The sequence below is a fragment of the Heterocephalus glaber genome, unplaced genomic scaffold, assembly GCF_053883595.1.
Source record: "Heterocephalus glaber isolate CG9 unplaced genomic scaffold, H.glaber_assembly_v1.0 deba00000071, whole genome shotgun sequence".
In the NCBI taxonomy this organism is placed as follows: domain Eukaryota; kingdom Metazoa; phylum Chordata; class Mammalia; order Rodentia; family Bathyergidae; genus Heterocephalus; species Heterocephalus glaber.
The window spans coordinates 6,089,243-6,102,608 of record NW_028258137.1 but is presented as its reverse complement, the minus strand read 5'-3'; the positions used below and the strand labels follow the sequence as shown (position 1 = coordinate 6,102,608).

Below are 13,366 nucleotides of genomic sequence, written 5' to 3'. Positions count from 1 at the left end.
TTCTCATTCTGTATGGCTGAGTAGTACTCCATTTTATAGAAAACCACATCTTCTTTATCCAGTTTCCAGTTGATGGGCACTTAGACTGCTTCCAAGCTTTAGCTATCACAAACTGTGTTGCTATGAACATGGGAGCACATATATCGCTGTGGTATGATTCTTTTAAGTCTTTTGGGAAGATAGCCAGCAGGGGAATAGCTGCGTCAAATGGGACCTCTAGCCCTAGTTCTTTGAGGTATCTCCATACTGATTTCCACAATGGTTGCACCATTCTACAGTCCCACCAGCAGTGGAGAAGGGTTCCTTTCTCCCCATACCCCCGCCAGCATTTGTTATTGGTTGATTTTTTGACAGCAGCCATTCTTTCTGGGGTGAGGTGGAATCTCAGTGTTGTTTTCATCTGCATCTCTTGAATGACCAGTGATGTTGAACATTTTTCATATGTTTATTTGCTGCTTTTACTTCTTTGTCTGAGAAATGTCTGTTCATTTCAGATGCCCATTTTTGAATTGGGTCTTTAAATTTGGGGGGTCTGATTATTTTCAGTTTTTTATATATTCTAGATAGTAGTCCTTTGTCTGAGGAACAGCTGCTAAAATTTTTTTCCCACATTGTAGGTTGTCTCTTAGCTCTGTTGGTGGTTTCTTTTGCAGTGCAGAAGCTTTTTAATAAGATGAGATCCCAGTTGTTGATTCTTTGTGCTAGTTCCCATGCTACTGAGGTTTTGTTCATAGTCTTTTCCTATGCCAATGTCTTCAAGAGTTCTACCTGGGCCAGGGATTTAGCTCAGTGGTTTCGCTGCCTGCTGCGCAAGCACAAGGACCCAAGTTTGATCCCCGGTACCAAAAAAAAAAAAAAAAAAAGAGTTCTACCTAACTTATCTTCCAGCAAGTTTAGTGTTTCTGTTTTAATATTTAGATCTTTAACCCACTTTGATCTTAGTTTAGTGCATGGTGATAGGTATGGGTCTAGTTTTAATCTCTGGCAGGTTGAAATCCAGTTTTTCCAACACCATTTATTAAATAGGCTATCTTTCCTCCAATGAGGGTGGTTGGGTCCTTTGTCAAAAATGAGGTGGCTGAGTATGTCTGAAGTTGCTTCTGCATCTTCTAATTTATTCCACGGATCCTCAGGTTGCTTCTTTTGCCAGTACCATGCTGTTTTTATCACAGTAGCTTTGTAGTATGGTTTCAAGTTGGGGATTGTGATACCTCCTGCCATGTCTCTGTTGCTTAGAGTTGCTTTTGCTATTCTAGGTCTCTTCTGGTTCCAAATGATGTTTGGATTGTTTTCTCTAGTTCTGTGAAGTATATTGTTGGAATCTCAATTGGCATTGCATTGAATCTATATAGTAGTTTTGGAAATATGGCCATTTTCACTATACTGGTTTTTCCTACCCAGGAGCAAGGGATGTCTTTCCATTTTCTTATATCCTCTTCAATCTCTTTTTTCAGAGTGCTATAGTTTTCAGTGTAGAGGTCTTTTGCTTCCTTTGTTAGATTGATTCCTAGATATTTCATTTCTTTGGATGCTATTGTAAAAGGAATTGTTTCCCTAATTTCTCTCTCAGTGAGTCTGTTATTTGTGTATAAGAAGGCTGTTGTTTTTTGAGTGTTGACCTTGTATCCAGCTACTCTACTGAATCTGTCAATTAAGTCTAGAAGTCTTTTGCCAGAGTTTTTTGGGTCTTCTATGCAAAGTATCATATCATAGGCCAATAATGACAGTTTTTTTCCTTTCCTATTTTTATTTCTTTTATTTCTTTCTCTTTTCTTCAATTTCCTCTATGAACCATTGGTTGTTCAGGAGGGTGTTATTCAGTTTCCATGTGTTTGTGGGGGTTTTGCAGTTTCTTATGTTATTGATCTCCAATTTTATTGTACTATGGTCTGATAACATACAGGGGGTGTCTTCAATTCTTTTACATTTACTTAGATATGTCCTATGAGCTAGCATGTGGTCTATTCTGGAGAATGACCCGTGTGCAGCTGAAAAGAATGTGTATTCTGATTTTGTGGGGTGGAACACTCTGTAAACATCTGTTAAGTCCATTTGTTCAATAGCTTGGTTCAGTTCTAGAATTTCATTGTTAATTTTTTGTCTAGATGATCTGTCTGTTTGTGATAGTGGGGTATTGAGGTCTCCCACTACAATTGTGTTAGTGTTTATTTGGTTTTTCAGGTCCATTAATATTTGTTTTGTATAGCTGGGGTCATTCATGTTTGGTGCATGTATATTTATAATTGTTATCTCTTCCTCTTGGATTGTTCCCTTCACAAGGATGTAGTGACCATCTTTGTCTCTCTTAATAAGTTTTGGCTTGAAATCAACTTTATCTGCAAATAAGATTGCTATCCCTGCTTTTTTCTTGGTTCCTGTGCCATGAAGAACTGTTTTCCAACCTTTTACTTTCAGTCTATGGATTTCTTTTTGAGTTAGGTGTGTTTCTTGTATACAGCATATTGCTGGATTTTGCTTCTTAATCCATTCTATTTCTTTTGATTGGTGAATTGAGGCCATTAACATTGATAGTTATAATTGAGAGATATTGATTCATCTTTGTCATGATGTTTTACTTTTGTTGGCTCTTTTATTTATTTTTCCCCATTTCCCTTTAGTTTCTTACCTTTCCTGGTGGCTTCCCTCTGTTGGGCCTCATGGAGTTGTGACATTCATTGCTTTTTTCTAGGATATTGTTTAGAATTGCTCGAAGTGCTGGTTTGGTATCATGAAATTTCTCAGGTGTTCTTTGTCGTGGAAGTATCTGATTTCCCCATCAATTTTGAAGATAATTTTGCAGGATACAACAGTCTAGGTTGGAAGTTATTTTCTTTTAGGGCTTGAAATACTTTACTCCAGGCTCTCCTTGACTTGAGGGTTTGTGTTGAGAAGTCTGCTGTGATTCTGATGGGCTTTCCTTTGTAGGTGACTTGTTTCTTTTCTCTAACTGCCTGTAGGATTTTGTTCTTCTGTTGGGTTTCTGGGATCTTGACTATTGTATGTCTAGATGTTAATTTTTTTTATCATGGCTAGTTGGAGTTCTATATGCCTGCATATATTATCTGCATGTTCAATTCTCTACCTCTGTCTGGGAAGTTTTCCACTATTAGTTCTGTGAACAGGTTTTTTTTTATGTCCATTGTACTTTCTCCTGTTTTTTCATGGACTCCTGTCAGTCTTATGTTATTCTTCTTTGCATCATCTAGTAGCTGCTGGATTGATTTCTCGTGGTCCCTTACTATTTTTAAGAAATCTCTGTTTTCATGGTCCTTCACTGCAATGCTGTCTTCTATATCTGATATTCTATCTTCAGATTCCCTTAATCTGCTGTGGATACTATCAATGGAGTTTTTAATCTCCTGAATATCTGTTTGAATCTGTTTCATGATTTCCATTTCTTTCTTATGCTGGGTATTCATGGCTTCAGCATGTTTCTGAGCTCATCTTTTTTTTTTTTTTTTTTGGTAACAGGGATCGAACTCAGGTCCTTGTGCTTGCACAGCAGGCAGTGAAACCACTGAGCTAAATCCCCGGCCCCTCTCATCTATTTTTTATCTGTTTCTGTTCTAGAGCCTCTAATCATGTCTTTCACTCTGCTCACCATCTCTGTAGATATCTAGGAGATTATTTCTGCTTTGAATTTTTCTAGGGCCTCATTCATCTGTTTTGTTACTTCCTGTGCTATCAGTTCAGGGTGTCCAGGTCGTTGATTATCAGACTTTTCCACCTCATTTCCCCCAGGGTTTACCCTTGGTGGGGTGGAAGTCTGAGTCTGTGCCTTGCTTAAATGTCTTCTCATTTTTGTTTTTGGTACTGTCCTTGGTTTAACTCCTGGGTTGATACTTCAAAATTTCTTATTGTAAGTATCTTTGTTGCTTGTAATTAGAACCCTTATGGAATGATTGGTTCTCAGAGGTGTCTTCCAGATATAGCTGGTCTTTAGGTTTTGAGTCTCTAATGACTCTGAGGCTGTCTCATTTTCATTATACCAGGAAGGACCACTGACTAGAGCAATCACAACACCTTAGCCCAAGTGATACAATCAGCAACACCATAGCATGAAGTACATCTTAGAAAATGACATTTTGTGGTAGTTATTAATCTATCACCTTTAACTGTGTGAATTAAATCAAAATAGAGGACCAACCCAACATATAATGAATAAACTCTTCAATATAGCAACTTTACCCTTCAGGATGGGGAGTTAGAAGGAGTTGGGGAGGGAGGGATAGGTAGGTAGAAGGATAGGGGAAGGTTAGCAGTGAGGCCAGAGGACACAGGTGAGCGAAGGAAAAAGAGAATAATAGAAAAATATAGAAGAAACTTGAATGAGGGCCAGAACAGGAACAAAAAGCAAGATGAACAATGTGGGACAGGAAGAGAGTGAGTGTAAGAGAGAGAGAGAAAGGAAAGAGAAAAGAAAGAAAAAAAGGAGAGAAAAACAAAAATTTGCAAAGAGTGGGAAAAAAATTAAAGAGAAGAGGAGAAAAAAACCAAACCAATAGTACTAATTTTGGAAATAAAAAATAAAAATGAAAATGAAGGGCCTCCTTCAGGGTATGTCTCTGCTGTCACAGTAGACAACGTGGGCAGCCGCGTGCAGATATAAGTCAATGAGTCCCAGCAAGCCAGTCGCAGACCCGTGAGATTCAGGCAGATTTCTGGCTGCAAGTCCCAAGTTGAGCTCCCTGTCTTCCTGTAGGGTTGAACTCTGCGGGGCTGTACTGCAGGTTCCAGCTGCCCTTCCCCTGAAGATAGTCCAGGTTCCACTGGGAGGTGATGATGCCTCCAACTTACCCAGTACTGTGGTCTGGTGGTCCAGTGTCCCCTGTGTCTTTGTAGTGTGGAACCAGGTGGCTGTACAGCCAAGAGGCCAGAGGAGCGGAGTGTGTTTGTGTGTGTGTGTGTGTGTGTGTGTGTGTGTGTGCCCGGGGGGGGGGTCCTGCAGGCACCCACGCGGCTAAGTGGATCGCTGCCCAGGGCATGGGCTGGATGGAGTGGGTTCCCTGCGACGGGGGACCCCTCTGCGGCATCCGCGGATGTGCCTGGCTGGCGTGGGCTCTGCTAAGATGTTTTAAACTCAGTGCCATCCCCAGTCAAAATCCCAAGTCCTAATCATTGTGCAGTTCTGCCTGGCTCCCTCTCCCACCGGCCTCTCCCCATTTCTCCAGTGCAGTCCTCTCGGCACTGCCAGGTTGCTAGTGTTGACACGGCACAGCCTGACATCACTGCTCCTCTAGAACACTCAGCAGCTCCCCATTGTCTAGCAGTGGAAATATAAACCAAAAGTGTTAAATTCCGCTCTGCCTAGTGCAGGAGAGGAAATGCACAGGGAATCAGGGGCCATCAGGGTTTGCAGATAACCCAGAGTCAGTATTTCTCCCTCCCTCAAAACCCCCAGGATGCTCATTACAGCTGCAAATCCAGAGATTCAGGGTCTCCCAGGGCCGGAGTGACTCACGACCTCAAAGGTATCACAGTTCCCATGAGGCATAAGCATCCTCCACAGTGACCTCCAGTCCCACTGCGTAGGCCCCCACGACCAAGATCATCAGGAATGCTGTGGGCTAGGGCACAGCCTTCTGTAATGCTCATTAAGTGCCCAGGTAGCTAGGTGTGGTGCCATAGGCCTATAATCCCAGTTAGTGGGAGGCTGAGGCAGGAGAGTTTTAAATTCAAGGCCAGCTTGGGCAATTTAGGGAGACTGTCTCAAACTTACTTATTTATTCTGTATTTATTGACTGATTTTTATTGCAGGACTCGAGATTGAAACTAGGACTTTCACACTTATTTTTTTCCCCTCCAGTCAGAATCAGTAAATTGCTCAGGCTGGACTACATGGTGAGTTCAAGGCCAGCCTGGACGACATAGTGCGACCCTCTCAACAACAACAACAATAATAATAATAAGGAAAGATTGGACAAAGGAGGCAGAGTGGAGGAGGAAAGCTGTGTGACATAGGGTGTTCTTCTAAGTCTAAAATTTCTTTTTTTTTTTGTACTGGGGATCGAACTCAGGACCTTGCACTTGTGAGGCAGGCAGTGGAACCACTGAGCTAAATCCCTGGCCCAGTAAAGTGTGTTTTAAAGCAGTGTAGAGATGAGCGATTCCAGGTCAGCCTTCACAGTGATATTCATTTTCTACTAAGAGGGAAAGTTGCTCCATCAGGAATCGCAGGCTAGGAAGCATGTGTGCATGTTTGTGCACGCATGTGTGTGTGTGTGTGTGTGTGTGCACGCACATGTGTGTGTGTATCCCCTCTGCCCGGCAAGATGTCACACTTGACCCTGTTGCAGACGCCAGGCAGGAGCAGTCTGTTTCCTGTGTCCTTCGGAAGGAATGTGGCTAATTGGTGCTGGGAGGAAGTGAACGAATGGGGTGGCTTCTTCTTTAACCTCCAGCTCACAGTCCAGTGTCAGCCTGGAGCCAGTCCAGAGACACAGTTCCCTGTGGCCCCAGGGGCTCTGTGCTCCGTGCTGGATGTTTCTAGGAAAGCTCGGCCTGAGTTTACATTTCAAGTGAAAAGAATTCAGCCTTGCAGGCCAAGTGCCCACCTAAGCAGGGCCCGGAGCACCAAAGCCAGTGCCTTGTGTGTGGTGGCCTCCAGTGAGTGAGGCCAGAGGAGACAGGCTGCCCCTGGAGCATGCTTCGTGCAGCTTGTGGCTGAGGACCATGTCTGTCCCCCCTTCTGTCCCCAGAAGGGACCCATGAACACGGTGTGTATCACTACGTGGCAGAGAAGACTGGGTGTGATCTGGAGACAGGGAGATCCCTGGGGCACCTAGTGGGCCTACAGGGATCACAGGGTCCTCAGAAGAGCAAGGTGGGTCTCAGACAGAGGAGAGATGAGGATGACACAGATCCCAGAGTGATAGAGCCACAAGCCAAGGAATGCAGGAGCCCCCGGAGCTCGAGAAAGCAAGGAATGGATTCCCCAGGAGTCTCCAGAAGGAATTAGCCCTGTGGGAACCACTTCACTGCATCTTCCAAAAGCACAGAGACACAAATGTGTGTGGTTTTAAGCTGTGCAGTTTGTGACCACTTGTTTCAGCAGCCAGAGGAAACTCATACAGTCTAGAACAGTGATGGGGAACCTATGGCACGTGTGCTGCAGCAGACTGTTTGTATCATTTACAGCTCTAAAAGGTTCACCACCACTGGTCTAGAACCATCTGGTGTACTCTGAGCCTGGTCTCCATGGCCTGGCCAAGAATCTCTGCTTTATCCAATGATTGATGATGAATTAGACATTAAACAGCAGCTAGATGAATTAGACATTAAACAGTTCTGACCCTCTACTGGTACACAGGACTGGGCTTGGGTGGTCCCCTAGCTGTACTACTAGATAGCAAAGTTACTCTAGGAGGCTGACATTGTTGACACAGCGTTCTGAGGGCAGGACTCCTCACACTGAACGGGGCTGTGGGGAAAATACAGCCATGTGGACCCATCCTCCAAGCCTGTGCCTTCCCTGGAGGGTTACTAACATGGAGAGAGGGATATGAACAAAGATGGCAGGAGGGATGCCAACATGGGCAAGGCATACCAACATGAAGAGAGGGATGACCAATGTCTGGACAATGCTGGACAAGGCAACTGAGTGTTCCCTCGTGTAGAAATGGAGCTAAGGCAAGCATACTTTCCTTACTCTATTGGTGAGTCTCACGTGAGAAGACGTGGGTGTGTGAAAGCATACACCAAATGCTGGTTGTATCAGGCACTTGCATTAAAGAGCCTATCCCGGGGAACTATCCTCCCTCAGGAAAGGCCCCCAGAATGGCAGACATCAGTTTTAAAGCTCTGTAAAGGGACCAGCCTGAGACTAACCTGCTGTTCTCTTTCAGGTGAGGTCTATTACAGGAGCAAATACCTGAAAAGCGACACTTACAACGCCAATGTCGAGGCAAACAGGATTGTGGTGTCAGAGTTTGGGACAATGGCCTATCCAGACCCCTGCAAAAACATCTTCTCCAAGTAACTACCCATTCTGAATCTGACTGCATCTCATGCTTTATATTTTATATCCTTGATGGTCAAAACGACCAGCCTTTGTGCCTTTGACAGTTCTCTTTAGGATGGGTAAAAACTCCATGTGGCTGGCCTTTGACCAGACTCTGAGTAATTCTTGATCACGGATAGTGAGAGGGGCAAAGAGCATTCTACAAATTATTAGATACTCTGCCATGCAGTGGGTGGAAGAGTAGTTTGGAATAATTATCTGTCAAGATTACAAATGCACATTCCCTTCAGTCTAGAGATATACTCGATCGTGCATGGAATGAAAATGTACAGGCTTTTCACGGCTGCATCCTTAGCTAGCACAAGAAACTGAAAACAACCCAAATGCTCAACAATAGAGATCTCAAATAGCCATAACACTATACATGAAAAGGCCACGCTGATGTAACAAGGAATAAAGATGCTCTCCCTGCTGTCTGGAAAGACTTCTGAGATATATTGTTAAGTGAGGAAGAAAAAGATAGCAAGGTTTAGAAAGAGCATATAATGTGCTATGTTTTATGTTAGAAAGCGAGAGAAAGTCTGTATTTACTTTTGCTTGTGTGAGTGTGAAGAAATCGGGAAGGATGCTTAAGGCAAGGGCGATGGGAAATTTGCAAGAGGACGGCAAGGCTGGGAGCCTTCTCACCGAGTGCATTTGCAGTCATCCGGCTTACAATGCACACGTGTGTGTTACACGCTCCACAGTCCAGTGCTTGGGTAGGGGGGCAGCCCTGCGGTCAGCCTCTCCTTTCTGGGGTTCTTCAGACATAGAGAGGCTGTGAAAGCAGATCTGACATCATCTCTCCCAGACACCAAGCAAGCCCTGCCCTCATCTGACAGGTGGGGCGGAGCCAAAGAGAGGGAAAGGGAGGGCGTGAATTTTAAACCGTAAACTGTGGCGCATTCTTGCAGTTACACACTCTGTCAATAGGGGGAGCACTACTCTGTACCTGATCCAGTAGTATTTGCCAATTGCTCCAATAAACCCATTGGGTTTTTCTTCCTGCTTTGAGTTTTTCTTCTGGCTTCTGATCAAATAAATAATGAAATTTCTTAACGTTAGCTTGGTTTCTTGTTGTTTTTAGTGCTGGGGGTTGAACCTAGGGCCTCTGCACTGAGCTACATCCTCAGCCCATTTTTTTTTAATTTTTGATTTTGAGACAGGGTCTTGCTGAGTTGCTAAGTTTCCCAGGCTGGGCTTGAACTTGTGGCCCTCCTGCCTCAGCCTCCCAGAGTGCTGGGATTACAGGCGTGTGCCACCACACTTGGCTTTTTTTAAAGCTAATTTCCTAGACAAATTTGACATAACAGTGTAGACTCACATTCTTGCCAAAGCAGGGATTGGCTGTTTTGCTAGACTTGGAGGGGGGCACACATTATGCGGACATGTGTGATTTTTGTACCTGAGGTGGCGGTGCCAGCTGGCAACCATGATGTCCCCATGATTCACTTCTTGGCTGACACCACAAGGTGGCATCTTTGGGGAACCTGCTATCTGAGTCCTTGGGATCCTTCAAGCAACCCATTGAGACACAGGACTCTTTCTCCCATGGTGGAATCAGGTGTTTTAAGCGACAGGAAAACTAAAGCCGTCTCAGGCAGCACTTTCTGGCTAGGCAGTCAGGCCATTGACGCTGTTGGTTTGTTTTCCTCCCCAGAGCTTTCTCCTACCTGTCCCACACCATCCCTGATTTCACAGACAACTGCCTGATCAACATCATGAGGTGTGGGGAAGACTTCTATGCGACCACGGAGACCAATTACATGAGGAGGATCAACCCTCAGACACTGGAGACCCTGGAGAAGGTATCCTGATGCTAAGGGGCTCCCAGGAGGGGCTGTCCCTGGTATCAACATCCTGGGCTGCCCCAACAGTACGGGGTCCTAAACTCTAAGCTCCACATGGACAGGACTGCATTGTTTCCATCCTCATGGCTGTCCTGGCTTCCCATTGTTGACACCAAGTGCAATCATGTACCCTATGACCACATTGGCTCAACACCCAAATCCATCTCCGTGGTCCCTAAGACACTGCCTAGGGACACTGGAGCCATCTGTTTGTGCCAGTGCATTCTAGGATGCTCACACACAGTGACATCTCCCAGTGAGGCCTCGCTCAGAAAGTGTCCCCACCGCTAAGAGATGCATGGCTGTGCCACTCACTAGATGGCTTAGCACATGTGTTCTCTCTAGCCAAGTGTGGTGGTGCTCACCTGCAACCTCAGCACTCTGGGAGGCTGAGGCAGGAGGATCCCAAGTTTGAGCCCAGGCTGGGCAACTTAGCAAGACTCTGTCTCAACATAAAAAATTTAAAAAGAGCTGGGATATAGGGCAGTGCAAAGACCCTAGGTTCAACTCCTGGTGCTGGAAAAAAAAAATTTACTCTCTCACAGCTTTAGAGGCCAGGGTCTAAAATGAAGGTGTTTGCAGGGCCAGGATTTCTTTGGAGGCTCCAGGGGAGGCTCCTTCCTGTGTCTTTCAGCTCCTAGTGGTGACCACAACCCTTGGTGTTCCCAAACTGGTGACACACTGCTCCAACCTCTGCCTCCGTCAGCGCATGGTGTTCTCCTAGTGGGTCCTTGTGTTTAAACTTCCCACCTTTCATAAACCTACAAGTCATTGGATTGGGGCCACCCTAGCAGGGTATAACCTCATCTCTACTTATGTCTACCTGGGGTTAGAACTTCAATATGTCTTTTCTGGAAGGTACAGTTCAACTCATAACTGTGTCCACAGTGCTTGGTGCCAAGGGAGCTCAGTAGGGTTGGATCCTAGCAGCCCTTCTTGTATCTGTCTGCAGGGGGAGGCCTTAGGCAGAGAGCAAGGACAAAATTAAATGTCCTAGCAGGTGCTTTTCCCAGGCAGAATCAGGTCAACACTTCTGTGCAAATCGATAGATCTGGCTTTGGTTTCCTCCAACTGGCTGCTCGGATCCCCAGAGTCTTCCAAGGCATCTTAACAATCTGTTAAAGATGTGCTTTTCTTAGAGGAGAAATTGTGTCCAGCTCCCTCTCAGCCAGACGGCGTGGGTCCAACCAGTGTGTGCTTTCCACAGAAGAAGCAGTCCTGGAGGCTGCTAAGCCAGACCTGACTCCTTGTGCTCTCCTGGCGGTGGCCAAAGAGTGGACAGCTGGCCTCTGGTTGCCCCATTACTCAGCTTGTTAGTGGAGATTCGCTCTGACTAAATGGTTTGGTGACCTCTATTCCCAGAGCAATACTCCAGGACAGGCCTAGAGAACTATGCTTCTGCGGAATGCCCAAGGGAGGACTTTAAATGACTGAACCAAGCTGTGGCCAGGGTTAGCTGGAAGGCTGTAAGCTCTCTCCCCTGGGTCACTGCGGGGAGCCTTTGGTGGTGAGGACCCCAGCAGGATCAGGCTGCAGAATGAGAGTCATAGCCACCAAAAACAGCTGCTCCCTCCCTCCCATGAGACCTGTTTGCCCCAGAAGCCCCTCCAGACTCAAGGCCCAAGCAGGTGAGAGTGAACATCCTCTTTAAATCCAAACTCTTACTTTCCAGTCAGGAGGTGTGGAAAAGTATCCAACATCTCTCTTCCAGAATCAGTCGGGTCTTCGTGGGACTTTGTCTCTCCCCTTTATAAAACCAGGTGGCTGCTGTATTTTGCAGGTGGATTATCGGAAATATGTGGCTATAAATCTGGCAACAGCACATCCTCATTATGATGAGGCTGGAAATGTTCTCAATATGGGCACATCCATTGTGGACAAGGGGAGGACAAAATACGTGATATTTAAGATCCCTGCCACAGTGCCAGGTAAGGCATCCTTGAGAGTCCAAGGAAGCAGACAGCCAAGGTGCCTCCTGCTGAAGAGCTCTGAGTTTTGCTGATGACACAGCATTTAGCACGATACTTTTCTCCATCAGTCATTCATTCAGATGGCCATAAACTCAGTTTTTTCTTTAGGAGAAAAGAGAAGTTTCTGGGATTCTTTTTGAATGAAGAGAATCTCTTCATTATTTTAACCTCTTTTTCCTTAGGCGCCATGTCAGTAATTCATTATTTACCCGCCCATCCATCCACCTACCATCCATTCATCCATCCATCCTTTCACCACCCATCCATATACCTATTCATCCACTTATCCATCCCTAACCTTTTTTCTAGGCTCCAGTTCATTATTTCATTAATTTACTCATTGTCCATCCATTTTTTGAGTCTTCTGAAAACCTGTGCATGCCAGCACTCTGCCACCCACTTTGCCCAAGCCCTGCAGCCAGGCTTCTGGGGTTGTTCAGGGGGTGCAGCCCTGCTGGGCTCTGCTCTAGATCCCCACCCTGTTTTCCGGGCCTTCTGGATCTTCTCCACATAGGGCTGGATCCTGGAGCAAAGCCCAGGCCGAGCGATTGCATGTTTCTGAGGGGGGTGAGGGTGAGGTTCCCAGCCCACGTTTGTTCAGGACCCTCCTGGGAACCACACCCAGGAGACCCGGCCTCTGAGGGCAGCTGCGCAGGATGCAGAGGTGCTTGACCTGACCTTCTGGTTTAGGAAAACCAGTTTCCATCTGTGATCCTGCTGGTCCCTCCACCCTACAGTCCTGTGGAAACTTCTGAGCAGATTGCCAGGCTGTGCTGGGAGCCACAGTCCCCTAGGTCAGAAGGAACGTGAGTGCTCTTGTTAAAATGAAACTCCCATTAAGTAGGCCAATCAAGCATACAGGGTCAAGCCCAGAATCCTAGGATGTCCAATTGGGGATCTTATAGGCATTTGTGTTTGCCACCTCATATTACAGAGGAGGCCTGAGGCTCGGGGATCAGGTGACATGCCTGCAGTCACACGGCTTCCAGTGTCCTCTGATGTCACACAAGCAGCCACCCTCTGAGTCCTGCTCAGAGCTGGGGCTCCTGGGCTTCATTCCCCATCTCATGCCTCCCAGGCTAGGGTGCTATCATCTCCCTTTGCATCGTGCGCCACTTGTTTTGTGAAGAAAGAACTAGCCCACAGCACACAGCATGCCTCCCACCCGCCAGCTTCGTACACTGTGCACAGCTGGCACATAGGCAGGACGTTTGCAGGGAGCTCATTAAGAATCTGCCCCAGGCCTGGGTGGGGTGGCCTTTGGCTGTATGTGACTCATCCTTGCAGAGAAATGGGAAAGCCACCCATGTAGGGATTGTTGCTGGTGCCAGGCACCAGCTGAGATGCTAAGACAGCTAGCTGTTAGGGAAGGGAGCCAGGCCTTTACACCCCACTAGTGTGGTGCTTCATCCTTTCCCTCATCTGCACTCTCTGAGGGCTGTGTCTCTTAATAACAGACCAGGAACCCAGGACTAAGGGGCTGTGTCTTCTAGGCTTAACCCTGGACTTTGACCGCGGTGAGAGATCTTCCACCAAGTCTCAGTTCC

At 46.2% G+C, this 13,366-nt stretch overlaps 1 protein-coding gene across 9 annotated transcripts in view; it reads left to right on the top strand.

Annotated features, from left to right (window-relative positions):
- The window catches only part of Bco1 (beta-carotene oxygenase 1), a 34,331-nt gene that overhangs the window by 3,805 nt on the left and 17,160 nt on the right, over positions 1–13,366 (top strand). For all 9 annotated transcript variants that reach the window (XR_015450567.1, XR_015450543.1, XM_087209402.1 and 6 more), the window contains exons 3-5: positions 7,845–7,974; positions 9,660–9,807; positions 11,630–11,777. Coding sequence is in view for 7 of the 9 variants with exons in the window: in XM_087209402.1 (XP_087065528.1) it covers positions 7,845–7,974; positions 9,660–9,807; positions 11,630–11,777 (426 nt within the window). In the remaining 2 variants the exon portion in view is untranslated. The remainder of the gene's footprint in view (positions 1–7,844; positions 7,975–9,659; positions 9,808–11,629; positions 11,778–13,366) is intronic.